The sequence below is a fragment of the Sebastes fasciatus genome, chromosome 13, assembly GCF_043250625.1.
Source record: "Sebastes fasciatus isolate fSebFas1 chromosome 13, fSebFas1.pri, whole genome shotgun sequence".
Lineage (NCBI taxonomy): Eukaryota > Metazoa > Chordata > Actinopteri > Perciformes > Sebastidae > Sebastes > Sebastes fasciatus.
The window spans coordinates 34,657,424-34,669,923 of record NC_133807.1 but is presented as its reverse complement, the minus strand read 5'-3'; the positions used below and the strand labels follow the sequence as shown (position 1 = coordinate 34,669,923).

The 12,500-nt window shown below is 46.7% G+C and overlaps 1 protein-coding gene across 5 annotated transcripts in view; it reads right to left on the bottom strand.

Annotated features, from left to right (window-relative positions):
- LOC141781402 (rho GTPase-activating protein 27-like) overlaps positions 1 to 12,500 on the bottom strand; it is a 32,840-nt gene that overhangs the window by 9,426 nt on the left and 10,914 nt on the right. For 2 of the 5 annotated variants that reach the window (XM_074657132.1, XM_074657133.1), the window contains exons 3-11: positions 11,777 to 12,500; positions 6,522 to 6,743; positions 4,632 to 4,811; positions 4,350 to 4,529; positions 2,869 to 2,931; positions 2,660 to 2,743; positions 2,452 to 2,547; positions 2,262 to 2,342; positions 1,356 to 1,418 (exon numbers count right to left, since the gene is read on the bottom strand). The exon at positions 11,777 to 12,500 is cut by the window's right edge and continues 202 nt beyond it. In XM_074657132.1, the coding sequence (XP_074513233.1) occupies positions 1,356 to 1,418; positions 2,262 to 2,342; positions 2,452 to 2,547; positions 2,660 to 2,743; positions 2,869 to 2,931; positions 4,350 to 4,529; positions 4,632 to 4,811; positions 6,522 to 6,743; positions 11,777 to 12,500 (1,693 nt within the window). The remainder of the gene's footprint in view (positions 1 to 1,355; positions 1,419 to 2,261; positions 2,343 to 2,451; positions 2,548 to 2,659; positions 2,744 to 2,868; positions 2,932 to 4,349; positions 4,530 to 4,631; positions 4,812 to 6,521; positions 6,744 to 11,776) is intronic. The other 3 variants (XM_074657134.1, XM_074657135.1, XM_074657136.1) reach the window with 3 other exon arrangements.

The following is a 12,500-nucleotide window of genomic DNA, read 5'->3' as shown; positions in this document are numbered from 1 at the left end:
GGACCACTAGAACTCTTCAAGGTCCCATAATACCTCCTCAAGGACCACTAGAACTCTTCAAGGTCCCATAATACCTCCTCAAGGACCACTAGAACTCTTCAAGGTCCCATAATACCTCCTCAAGAATCACTAGAACTCTTCAAGGTCCCATAATACCTCCTCAAGAACCACTAGAACTCTTTAAGGACCTATAATACCTCCTCAAGAACCACTAGAGCTCTTCAAGGTCCTCTAGAATTTCCACAAGACAAAGAACACCAACTCAAGTACCATCAAAACATCCTGAGAGACCCCTAAAAACTCAATACCGACTCCTAGAAGTTCCTCTAGAACCCACAATACTTCCCCAAAGTGATCCTCAACACCTCCCCCTCGATACTCCTCAAGGACCCTTAGATCCTTCTCAAGGACCTCTAAAACATCTCCAAGGACCGTTTGACGTCAGGCCTTGCTGAGGACATCTGGCTGAGTCAGTATCGTCTTTAAATCTCCTCTTAAAACAGACTTTTATCAGCAGAACCACCAGCAGAACCACCAGCAGAACCACCAGCAGAACCACCAGCAGAATCACCAGCAGAACCACCAGCAGAACCACCAGCAGAATCACCAGCAGAACCACCAGCAGAACCACCAGCAGAACCACCAGCAGAACTCCACCACAGCTTCAGAGGTGTGAATACATGAGATGAATGTGTACAATACATACATATATATATAAACTGGAAAAACAAAGTTGGGAAACTTGTGTTTGGTGGATTATTTCTCCGTTGTTACAATGCTAATTGGCATTGGCATTCGGACCCCAGGAAGACTAGCTGGTGCCATTGGTATCAGCTAATGGGGATCCTTTTTAAATAAAATAAATAAACCTACAGGAGAATACACTGTTTACCATTGACGGAGCATTTTGGCAAATGTTTCTTGGGCGCTCCCCACATAATCAGCTGTGCTGCTCATCCCACAAATGCATGATCCTTACAAGTGTGACATCATTGCGAAGGTAAATAAACAGGCTTTCCAACCATGTAAAATACAATGACCATTAGCATTGATACAACAGAGAAATAATCCACCAAACACAAGTTTAACTACTTTGTTTTTCCAGTTTATATATGAATGTGTGATCAGGAGGGTTAGTGCAGGTGTCTGGAACACAGGAGGAGGCGACGGCCCAGAAACTTCCCTTCAGAACCAGTTAGTGTTTTAGAAATGAAATGAAATGTTAGTTTGATTCTTTGACCATAGCAACGTTTCTACGGTAACTACGGGAGATCTGGAAACGACCACTAATTTGTGACAGAGAGCACCGACAGACACCCAGCGGCTTCAGCAGCCAATCAGGAACCAGGACCTACGTTCAGCTGGCGGGAGCCTGTGCTCCGATCCGACAGGTTCCTCTTCAGGTTGTGTACCTTGAGCTTGATGAGGGAATGAATGAATGAAGGAATGAATGAATGAATGAATCAATGAATGAATGAATGAATGAAGGAATGAATGAATCAATCAATCAATAAATGAATGAATGAAGGAATACATGAATGGATGAATGAATCAATCAATCAATCAATCAATCAATCAATGAATGAATGAATCAATGAATGGATGAATGAATGAAGGAATGAATGAATGGATGAATCAATGAATGAATGAATGAAGGAATGAATAATGAATGAATGAATGGATGAATGAATCAATGAATCAATGAATGGATGAATGAATCAATGAATAATGAATGAATCAATGCATGGATGAATGAAGGAATGAATGAATCAATGAATGAATGAATGAATGAATGAATGAATGAATCAATGAATAATGAATGAATGGATGAATGAATGAATGAATGAATCAATGAATGAATCAATGCATGGATGAATGATGGAATAAATGAATGAATGAATCAATGAGTGAATCAATCAATCAATCAATCAATCAATCAATCAATCAATCAATCAATGGATGACTGAATGGATGAAGGAATGAAGGAATGAATGGATGAAGGAATGAATGAATGGATGAAGGAATGAAGGAATGAATGGATGAATCAATCAATCAATCAATCAATCAATCAATGGATGAATGAATGAAGAAATGAATGGATGAAGGAATGAATGAATGGATGAATTAATGGATGAATCAATGAATGAATGACTGAATGGATGAATGGATGCATGAATGAATGAATGAATGGATGAAGGATGTATAGAAGAGCAGATGAGTAGGTCTGAGTGTAACGGTGAGACAGGTGAGTGTGTGTCTACCTGTGACCTGTCGGGGGAGTGTCTTCTGTTGGACACGTCGGTGAAGTCGGAGACGTTCCTCCGGTGGGTGTGAGCAAACGTCTGCAGCAGAGAAGGATTTTAAATGCACTTCAAGTTTCTACAGAACCGCTCAAACGTTATTATCTCGTTAGCACAAGTTATCTTTTTCACAAATGTTGGTTTGACTCACGTCTTCGGCCACGCTGTGTCTCCAGTTCCTGGCTGGCACAGTCGTTCCCTCCTCAGAAACTCCATTTCCCATCAGTCTTTGGGGCAAAGCCGGAAGCTGGAACAATCAATGAATCAATGAATCAATGAATCAATGAATCGATGAATCGATGAATTAATGAATGAAAACTCAGGTGCACTAACAGACTCATTGATCTATGATTGATTACCTCCTGCATCCTGATCTGAGGGCAGTTTCCATCCTTCAGGTCCAGCTTGGCTCTGGGAATCAGAACCGCGAGCTGCTGAGGATTCTGGGAAAAACCATCAGTGACAAATTGGAGATTAAAATAGCAAAACTGATGAGAGATTGACGAGTCAAAGTTGAGTCTGTGTGTGTGTGTGTGTGTGTGTGTGTGTGTGTGTGTGTGTGTTGTACCGTTGTGAAGACGTCGTTGTCATTCTGTGCGTGTACGGGATAATCCTCCTGTGGCAGCGGCGGCTTCAGATTAATCAAATTAACAACAATTATTATTTAAAAAAAGACAATTTTTAGCTCAATTAAACACAGAACTGTTCTTCAGTCGTGTGACGGCTTCAGCTAACTTAAAGCTGAACATAAAGCTGAACGTACGCTGTACGATTTTAGACATGTTGTTGTGTACTTCCTACTCCGACTGTACGAGGAGATCGCTTCCGATCTTTAGCCAAAGCTTCCGATTTATGTGATCACGCTGTACGGTCAGATCATCAGCCACGACCTGCGTGATCACGCTGCACGCTCCGATCATCAGTCACGACCTGAGTGAACACGCTGCATGCTCCGATCATGCTCCGATCATCAGTCACGACCTGAGTGATCACGCTATACGCTACGATCATCAGCCACGACCTGAGTGATCACGCTATACGCTACGATCATCAGCCACGACCTGAGTGATCACGCTGCACGCTACGATCATCAGCCACGACCTGTGTGATCACGCTATACGCTATGATCATCAGCCACGACCTGTGTGATCACGCTATACGCTACGATCATCAGCCACGACCTGAGTGATCACACTGTATTTTGGGCCAGAAACAGGCTAAAATCGTACAGCGTACGCCCAGCTTTAGCCCTGCTTTAGCCCAGTTTAGCCCCGCTTTAACCCAGCTTTAGCCCCGCTTTAGCCCAGTTTAACCCCGCTTTAGCCCCGCTTTAGCCCAGTTTAACCCCGCTTTAGCCCCGCTTTAGCCCAGTTTAACCCCGCTTTAGCCCCGCTTTAGCCCAGCTTTAGCCCAGTTTAACCCAGCTTTAGCCCCGCTTTAGCCCAGTTTAACCCCGCTTTAGCCCCGCTTTAACCCAGCTTTAGCCCAGTTTAACCCCGCTTTAGCCCCGCTTTAACCCAGCTTTAGCCCAGTTTAACCCAGCTTTAGCCCCGCTTTAGCCCAGTTTAACCCAGCTTTAGCCCCGCTTTAGCCCAGCTTTAGCCCAGTTTAACCCCGCTTTAGCCCCGCTTTAACCCAGCTTTAGCCCAGTTTAACCCAGCTTTAGCCCCGCTTTAGCCCAGTTTAACCCAGCTTTAGCCCCGCTTTAGCCCCGCTTTAGCCCAGCTTTAGCCCAGTTTAACCCCGCTTTAGCCCCGCTTTAGCCCAGTTTAACCCAGCTTTAGCCCCGCTTTAGCCCAGTTTAGCCCCGCTTTAGCCCAGTTTAACCCCGCTTTAGCCCCGCTTTAGCCCAGCTTTAGCCCAGTTTAACCCCGCTTTAGCCCCGCTTTAGCCCCGCTTTAGCCCCGCTTTAGCCCCGCTTTAGCCCAGCTTTAGCCCCGCTTTAGCCCCGCTTTAGCCCCGCTTTAGCCCAGCTTTAGCCCCGCTTTAGCCCCGCTTTAGCCCAGCTTTAGCCCCGCTTTAGCCCAGTTTAACCCAGATTTATCATACCGGGCCATCGTGGTGCTTCCTGTCGGCTTTAGATCCTGGGGGGGATGAAGGGGATGAAGGGGAGGAGGGGGAGATGGGCTCCGGTACGTTCCAGGACGTGGCCCCTGAAGTGGGGTTGTAGTAGTAGAACCTCCCTGAGACTTTGTCCAACAGCTGATCCCAACCACCGGAACCAGAACCCTGACAGGAAGCAGTTCACAGAAACAGGAAACAGTTTTACAGGCTCTGTGACGACTTGTTCGTACTTTAATCCTACTAATGGACGCTGGAGACTCGTCGTACCTGAGAGGAGGTGGGGGAGAACAGAGGGGAGGGCGAGGTCAGCTGTTCCCCGTCGCTGTCCCCGGACTGGTCCACGTCTCCAGCCGGCGGGGGTGGGGGGCTGCGGGGGTCGGACCAGGTGGTCTGTCTGGTCAGAGGATGGAAATAAAACTCCTTCCCGCTGTCCTGGTCAGTGTGCACCTGAACGAACGACACAGTAGAGACGGGTTCTATTCATTCTATCCAAAGATCAAACCCTCTCCCGACAGACAGCGTTGGATTAGCTGAAGCTTTAACGGCTGTCTGTCCTGCTGGAGTGTCTCGGAGCAAGGCAGCGAACCGTCAGCTGCTCCTCAGCAACACGAGGAGCTTTAAGTGGAACGAACCTGAACGGCTCCGATTCCATCTGATTAACCTTTAATGAGCTCAGCGAGTCGCAGGGACACAAAGAGACGACGCAGCCGACACCACGTTCAGAGAACCACTGTAAATAATAATAACCATATACTATACACTATATTATATATACTATATACTATATACACAGTCTATATACAATCAGCACCAAAACACAGTCTATATACAATCACCACTGATGGGCAGCAGCTGCTTATCAGCTGTTCAGCATCTAACTGCTTCACCAAAGAGACCAAAGACACCAGAGAGGCTGGTTCACTTTCCACACGTCAGTAGAGAGTAAATGAGAGATCTATTTTTTACTTATGGTCAACTAAAACTACAAAAAGTTAGTGAACTAAGGTCTGAAATTAGCACCCGCCATCCGCCAAATGGGGGTAAATTGTTGTCAGTGGCGGTGAAAACGCTAGAGATGGGATAGAGAACAGTAGTTGTCCTCTTTCTTGGCATCTCTCCTCTTATTGATGCTTTCCCACAGTTACGCTGCACAATGACGCATACGCACGCTGGATCGTGTTGCAGTTTGGACCGGAGTCACGGCGGAGAGAAAAAAAGCGCTCAACAGCATGACGCTACTAAACCTGAGGGGACGGACATCCTGATAAATCTGTGTTTAAATCAACAGGAGGAGAGTTAGGAACGTTAGCTGTTAGCAGCCGTCTGTAGCGCAGTCCTGATTGGTTAAATAACGGAGCTACTAACGTTAAAGGAGGTCCCATTGAGTTATTATTATGAGGCATTCAAGCTCTGCTCAGTAAAAATGAGTATTGGGTGAAGTTAAATTACAACGTTATCAGAAGCTACAGTGTAATTATAACTCTGTAATTTACCATGTTTAGAATGATTTTTATGTAAAATATATCAAATATTGAATGACATCAGATCTAAATTGTTATTCCTTCATTTAGTGCAGAGATTTAAAAACTGGCAGGAAGTGAAGAAAGTTAATATCAGACCCTGGAACTAGCTAACTTTACCGTTAGCTACCAAGCAACGAACCAGCTGAGTTCTAAGTCAAAGTTATTGCTGATTGTTAGCTCATTAATCCGTTAGCTCAACAGATGCTAGCTCAAAGGTAACGTTTAGTAACGTTATAATAAAGTTACTAATCAGCTGATTCCTGGCCAGTCGAGAGTAAACAACATGTTAACGTCACGGAGAAGTTCTCGTCATAAATAACATTTTATAATATTTTATAATATTTCAGGTCAAATCCAGTAAAGCAGCTCGAACACGAACACGAACACGAACACGAACACTACCCAACCAGATCAGCCGACCTGTTGTTAACGATGTTTCACCACATACAGTATAACCCAAAATGATCTGCCTTGACTCAGCCTGTCATCTTATAACACCATCACCTGCTGTCAGTTTACCTCACAGCGTTACACCGGTTCCTTTCTGCTGGTGAACACGGTAAACACGACGCCACCTGAAGGCACCGTTTATCTGTAAGGTCACACACCTGTGAGAGGTCAGAGGTCATCTTACCTGCCAGCTGTCCTGTGGGCTGAGCGGGGAGGCGGGGCTTATCATCCCGGAGGAAGAGACCGAAGAGGAGGGGGTGTCCTCTGGGACGGAGGGGGTGTGGTCGGGAGGAAGTGATGACGAAGGGAGGGCGGGGCCGGAGACGGAGATCTGAGGGACGGACGTCTTCTTCAGAGAGGAGACGTTGGCGTAGATGGGCGACTTAGGAGGGAGCGAGTTGTTGTCCTACAGAGAGAGAGAGAGAGAGAGACAGTTTAAAGGGACTGTTAGTAACTTCTAACACGTATAAATCATTGCTGGTCGGTGTCTCCTGGTCTCTCGTGTGTCTCCTGGTCTCTCGTGTGTCTCCTGGTCTCTCGTGTGTCTCCTGGTCTCTCGTGTGTCTCATGGTCTCTCGTGTGTCTCCTGGTCTCTCGTGTGTCTCCTGGTCTCTCGTGTGTCTCATGGTCTCTCGTGTGTCTCATGGTCTCTCGTGTGTCTCATGGTCTCTCGTGTGTCTCATGGTCTCTCGTGCGTCTCATGGTCTCTCGTGCGTCTCATGGTCTCTCGTGCGTCTCATGGTCTCTCGTGTGTCTCCTGGTCTCTCGTGTGTCTCATGGTCTCTCGTGTGTCTCCTGGTCTCTCGTGTGTCTCATGGTCTCTCGTGTGTCTCATGGTCTCTCGTGTGTCTCCTGGTCTCTCGTGTGTCTCCTGGTCTCTCGTGTGTCTCATGGTCTCTCGTGTGTCTCATGGTCTCTCGTGTGTCTCATGGTCTCTCGTGTGTCTCCTGGTCTCTCGTGTGTCTCCTGGTCTCTCGTGTGTCTCATGGTCTCTCGTGTGTCTCATGGTCTCTCGTGTGTCTCATGGTCTCTCGTGTGTCTCCTGGTCTCTCGTGTGTCTCATGGTCTCTCGTGTGTCTCATGGTCTCTCGTGTGTCTCATGGTCTCTCGTGTGTCTCCTGGTCTCTCGTGTGTCTCATGGTCTCTCGTGTGTCTCATGGTCTCTCGTGTGTCTCATGGTCTCATGGTCTCTCGTGTGTCTCATGGTCTCTCTTGTGTCTCATGGTCCCTCGTGTGTCTCCTGGTCTCTCGTGTGTCTCATGGTCTCTCGTGTGTCTCCTGGTCTCTCGTGTGTCTCATGGTCTCTCGTGTGTCTCGTGGTCTCTCGTGTGTCTCATGGTCTCTCGTGTGTCTCATGGTCTCTCGTGTGTCTCATGGTCTCTCGTGTGTCTCATGGTCTCTCGTGTGTCTCCTGGTCTCTCGTGTGTCTCCTGGTCTCTCGTGTGTCTCATGGTCTCTCGTGTGTCTCATGGTCTCTCGTGTGTCTCATGGTCTCTCGTGCGTCTCATGGTCTCTCGTGCGTCTCATGGTCTCTCGTGCGTCTCATGGTCTCTCGTGCGTCTCATGGTCTCTCGTGTGTCTCCTGGTCTCTCGTGTGTCTCATGGTCTCTCGTGTGTCTCCTGGTCTCTCGTGTGTCTCATGGTCTCTCGTGTGTCTCATGGTCTCTCGTGTGTCTCCTGGTCTCTCGTGTGTCTCCTGGTCTCTCGTGTGTCTCATGGTCTCTCGTGTGTCTCATGGTCTCTCGTGTGTCTCATGGTCTCTCGTGTGTCTCCTGGTCTCTCGTGTGTCTCCTGGTCTCTCGTGTGTCTCATGGTCTCTCGTGTGTCTCATGGTCTCTCGTGTGTCTCATGGTCTCTCGTGTGTCTCCTGGTCTCTCGTGTGTCTCATGGTCTCTCGTGTGTCTCATGGTCTCTCGTGTGTCTCATGGTCTCTCGTGTGTCTCCTGGTCTCTCGTGTGTCTCATGGTCTCTCGTGTGTCTCATGGTCTCTCGTGTGTCTCATGGTCTCATGGTCTCTCGTGTGTCTCATGGTCTCTCTTGTGTCTCATGGTCCCTCGTGTGTCTCCTGGTCTCTCGTGTGTCTCATGGTCTCTCGTGTGTCTCCTGGTCTCTCGTGTGTCTCATGGTCTCTCGTGTGTCTCGTGGTCTCTCGTGTGTCTCATGGTCTCTCGTGTGTCTCATGGTCTCTCGTGTGTCTCATGGTCTCTCGTGTGTCTCATGGTCTCTCGTGTGTCTCATGGTCTCTCTTGTGTCTCATGGTCCCTCGTGTGTCTCCTGGTCTCTCGTGTGTCTCATGGTCTCTCGTGTGTCTCCTGGTCTCTCGTGTGTCTCATGGTCTCTCGTGTGTCTCGTGGTCTCTCGTGTGTCTCATGGTCTCTCGTGTGTCTCATGGTCTCTCGTGTGTCTCATGGTCTCTCGTGTGTCTCATGGTCTCTCGTGTGTCTCATGGTCTCTAGTGTGTCTCATGGTCTCTCGTGTGTCTCATGGTCTCTCGTGTGTCTCATGGTCTCTCGTGTGTCTCATGGTCTCTCGTGTGTCTTCGCTGTTCAGACTCAGACTCCAACACAAATTCCAGTGAAGCACCAAAACCTCTTGGTTGTATCTAGTGAAGCTGTTAAACAGTGTTGGCCGCGGTCGGAGGACGCGGAGGAGACCGTAGCTTTGGTCTCCAGGACCGGAGTCTCTGCTGCAGCTCCTCCAGACCAACAGAGGTTTCCCGTGTCTTGTGAAGTGACGGGGCTCCGCAGAGAGAAACGTTAGCTTCAGCTGAAATATAGAGTGATATGGTGCTTTTAGCTGACGTGTGTCTCCTCACTGTGTTGAGCGATGCTCCTTCATGTCTATGTAGAGCGAGCACAAGCGCCAGCAACAGGACGCTGACTTTAGTTGACTTAACGGACACAGGTGAAGCTGTTAACAACACATTTAGGATTCTAACTAACAGGCCCTTTAAAGGGACAGAACGTCCAACGCTGCTGGAGAGACGACATTATTTTAAACATTTCAGTTTCTGAACTCGTGAGTTAATCTAAACTCTTTCTGCTGGAGTTCCTGTTTTATTTATTGAACAAACAAAGTTACAGAAACTTTTTATTAACTCAACGATTAGTCGACTAATCAATTAATCAATTAATCAATTAATCAGAAAACAGACAGAACATTAACCTGCAGCCGTCCTGATGATCCACTGATTTAGTTTAGAATCTGTTTGAGTTTCATGTTTTCATGACGTTAATGTTCCTCATTAACACTAACAGCCTGTCTCTGGGTGGAGACAGGAAGTCCTCCTCCTCTGGTTTATAAACACACACACACACACACACACACACGCACATACACACACACACACACATAAACAACAAACAGCGTTGGTGTGACGGAGGATTAATGAACACCATCAGTCAGATCATTCAGAAGAAAAGTCAAAATATGGATTTTAATAAAACATGATTTTCCTGCTCCATTTGGACGTTAACTTGATTTTGTGCTGTCTTTTGTGTGTGTCATTTTTTTCATTTACATTTAAATAAATCTGATAAACAACACCTTTAGATGGAAATATTACTGCGTGTCCAAAATCTGATTATCACTCTACAGCTGCTGTTTGAGAGGGTTCTAGTTAGAACTCTCTACGGTACTGTGATACAGTAACAACACAATACTACAGACACACTGAGACCAGGATCAGCTGGGACTCCTCTGAATGTTTGATAGACAGAGGTCAGAGGTCAGAGGTCAGAGGTCACATTAACCTGACTGGAGATCAGCTGTCTTTCTGGACTTACCCATAATGCCTCTCTCTGTGTCCAATAAATTCTCTTCAACATCAAACTCCATCAGAAGGTTTGTAATCCGTCTGGAACTGAAGCTGCTTTATGTTGTCAGACTGCAGCTCTCAGCATGTAGCCCCGCCCCCTGCAGCAGCCAGTAGCCCCACCCCCTGCAGCCTGTAGCCCCGCCCCCTGGCTCTCTGTAGCCCCACCCCCTGCAGCCTGTAGCCCCGCCCCCTGGCTCTCTGTAGCCCCACCCCCTGCAGCCTGTAGCCCCGCCCCCTGTCTATCCATAGACAATAAATTAATTATTATTATTATTAATAATAATAATGATAAAATAAATAAACAAAAAAAAATAATAATAATAATATAAATGATAAATAATTACTACTACTACTACTATTACTAATGATAATAATATTAATAATAAATTAATAATAAACAAATAAATAAATAAATAATAATAATAATATAAATAATAAATAATTACTACTACTACTACTACTAAAGATAATAATATTAAATAAACAAATAAATAAATAAACAAATAAATAAATAAAAAAGTATTTTAACTTTTTTTAACACACTTTTTACAGTGTACTGTCTCTCAGGTGTCGCTTACGCTGCTGTTTTTAACACACCTTTTACAGTGTACTCTCTCTCAGGTGTCGGGTTACGCTGCTGTTTTTAACACACCTTTTACAGTGTACTCTCAGGTGTCAAGTTACGCTGCTGTTTTTATCACACCTTTTACAGTGAACTCTCTCCGGTGTCTGGTTACGCTGCTGTTTTTAACACACCTTTTACAGTGTACTCTCTCTCAGGTGTCGGGTTACGCTGCTGTTTTTAACACACCTTTTACAGTGTACTCTCTCTCAGGTGTCGGGTTACGCTGCTGTTTTTAACACACCTTTTACAGTGTACTCTCTCTCAGGTGTCGGGTTACGCTGCTGTTTTTAACACACCTTTTACAGTGTACTCTCAGGTGTCGGGTTACGCTGCTGTTCCTCTCTCGTCCTGCTGGTGTCGCTGCAGCGACGCTTTCTGACAGTTTCCTGTCTGACCCTGAACACATCCTGCCGGCTGTGACATCACTACATCCTGCTGACCTCATCACATCCTGCTGTGACATCACCAGACGACCCCCCCCCCCCCCCCTCTTTTAAAGAATAAAAATAAAGAAAGGCACTATAAGTAAATTATATAATTAGAATAATGAATTAAACTTAAACAAAAAAATAAGAAAGAATAATAAATATAGAATATAATTAATAAATGATTTTAAACATTAAAGATAAATAAAATAAATAATAGAAAAAGTATAAACAAAATAAAAATATATAAATTACAAATTACAATTAAAAATAATATAGGAAAATATAATAAATCAAGATAAAAGTGTATTCCAGCTGTTAGCCAGGAGCACTGTGCTGGAGGTCAAAGGTCAGCAGTGTTTCTGCTCTGATGAGAATAAAAAGAGGAAACAGCTTTTTCTTCTTCTTCTCTGACTTCCTGTGTGGACGCTGCAGGAAACGACACGCTGTGGGGCTTTTATTTTGTAAAAAGACCTGAAGCTCTGAAATGTGACTGAACTTCATGTGGCAACAAATCAAATCCCAGAACACCAGATGTTTTATCCAGACTGTGGTTGGAGGCTCTAGCTTACCTGTGTGGGGGGCGGGGCAGGTGCAGGTTGAGGCGGCGCTCCGGGACTCCGTCTTCCTCCAACCAGAGCCTCCAGGTCCAGGTTCAGGTCCTGGATGGACTCGTAGATGTGGTTTGAATCTTCCCCCTTTGGTGATTCCTCCTCGCCGCTGCTCTCCTCATCACTACTCTCCTCATCCTCCAGCTCTATCGGGGACTCCTGGTTGTCACGGTGACCTGTTGATGGCGAGGACGTGCCGTGGGGGGGGACCTCGGGGACCACCGGCGTCTCAACGGGGATGGGCATGGTGTGGGGCCGCGGCGGGGAGAGGGGGTCTGCTGGACTGAAACTGGGAGCTCGATGTTTGTCGGAGTCCTTGTGGTCGTCCAGGAGTCCAGAAAGGGCCTTTTTGTTCACAGCATCGTCGGCCATGTTTGTAGTCCCGCTGGCCGCTGTGGTCCCGGTCTCTGTGGGACCGGCAGGAGGGTTGCTGGGATGTCGTGATGTCGGTGCCGCCAAAGCTGGCGGGTCGTGGAAGTCCAGCGGTACACCGAACGTGGACATGCGGTTCTCAGTTTTCCGGTATCCGGTTTTAGCATCGGGTCTGAGCCGGATCATCACCTCATCCGCCGGTTTGGTTCTGGGCTCCTCCAGAGTCTTTGGAACGGGGACAGGGACAGGGACAGGGACAGGCGCCGCCACAGGAAGCACCACTGGTTCAGGACTGGGCGGATCAAAGTCCAGA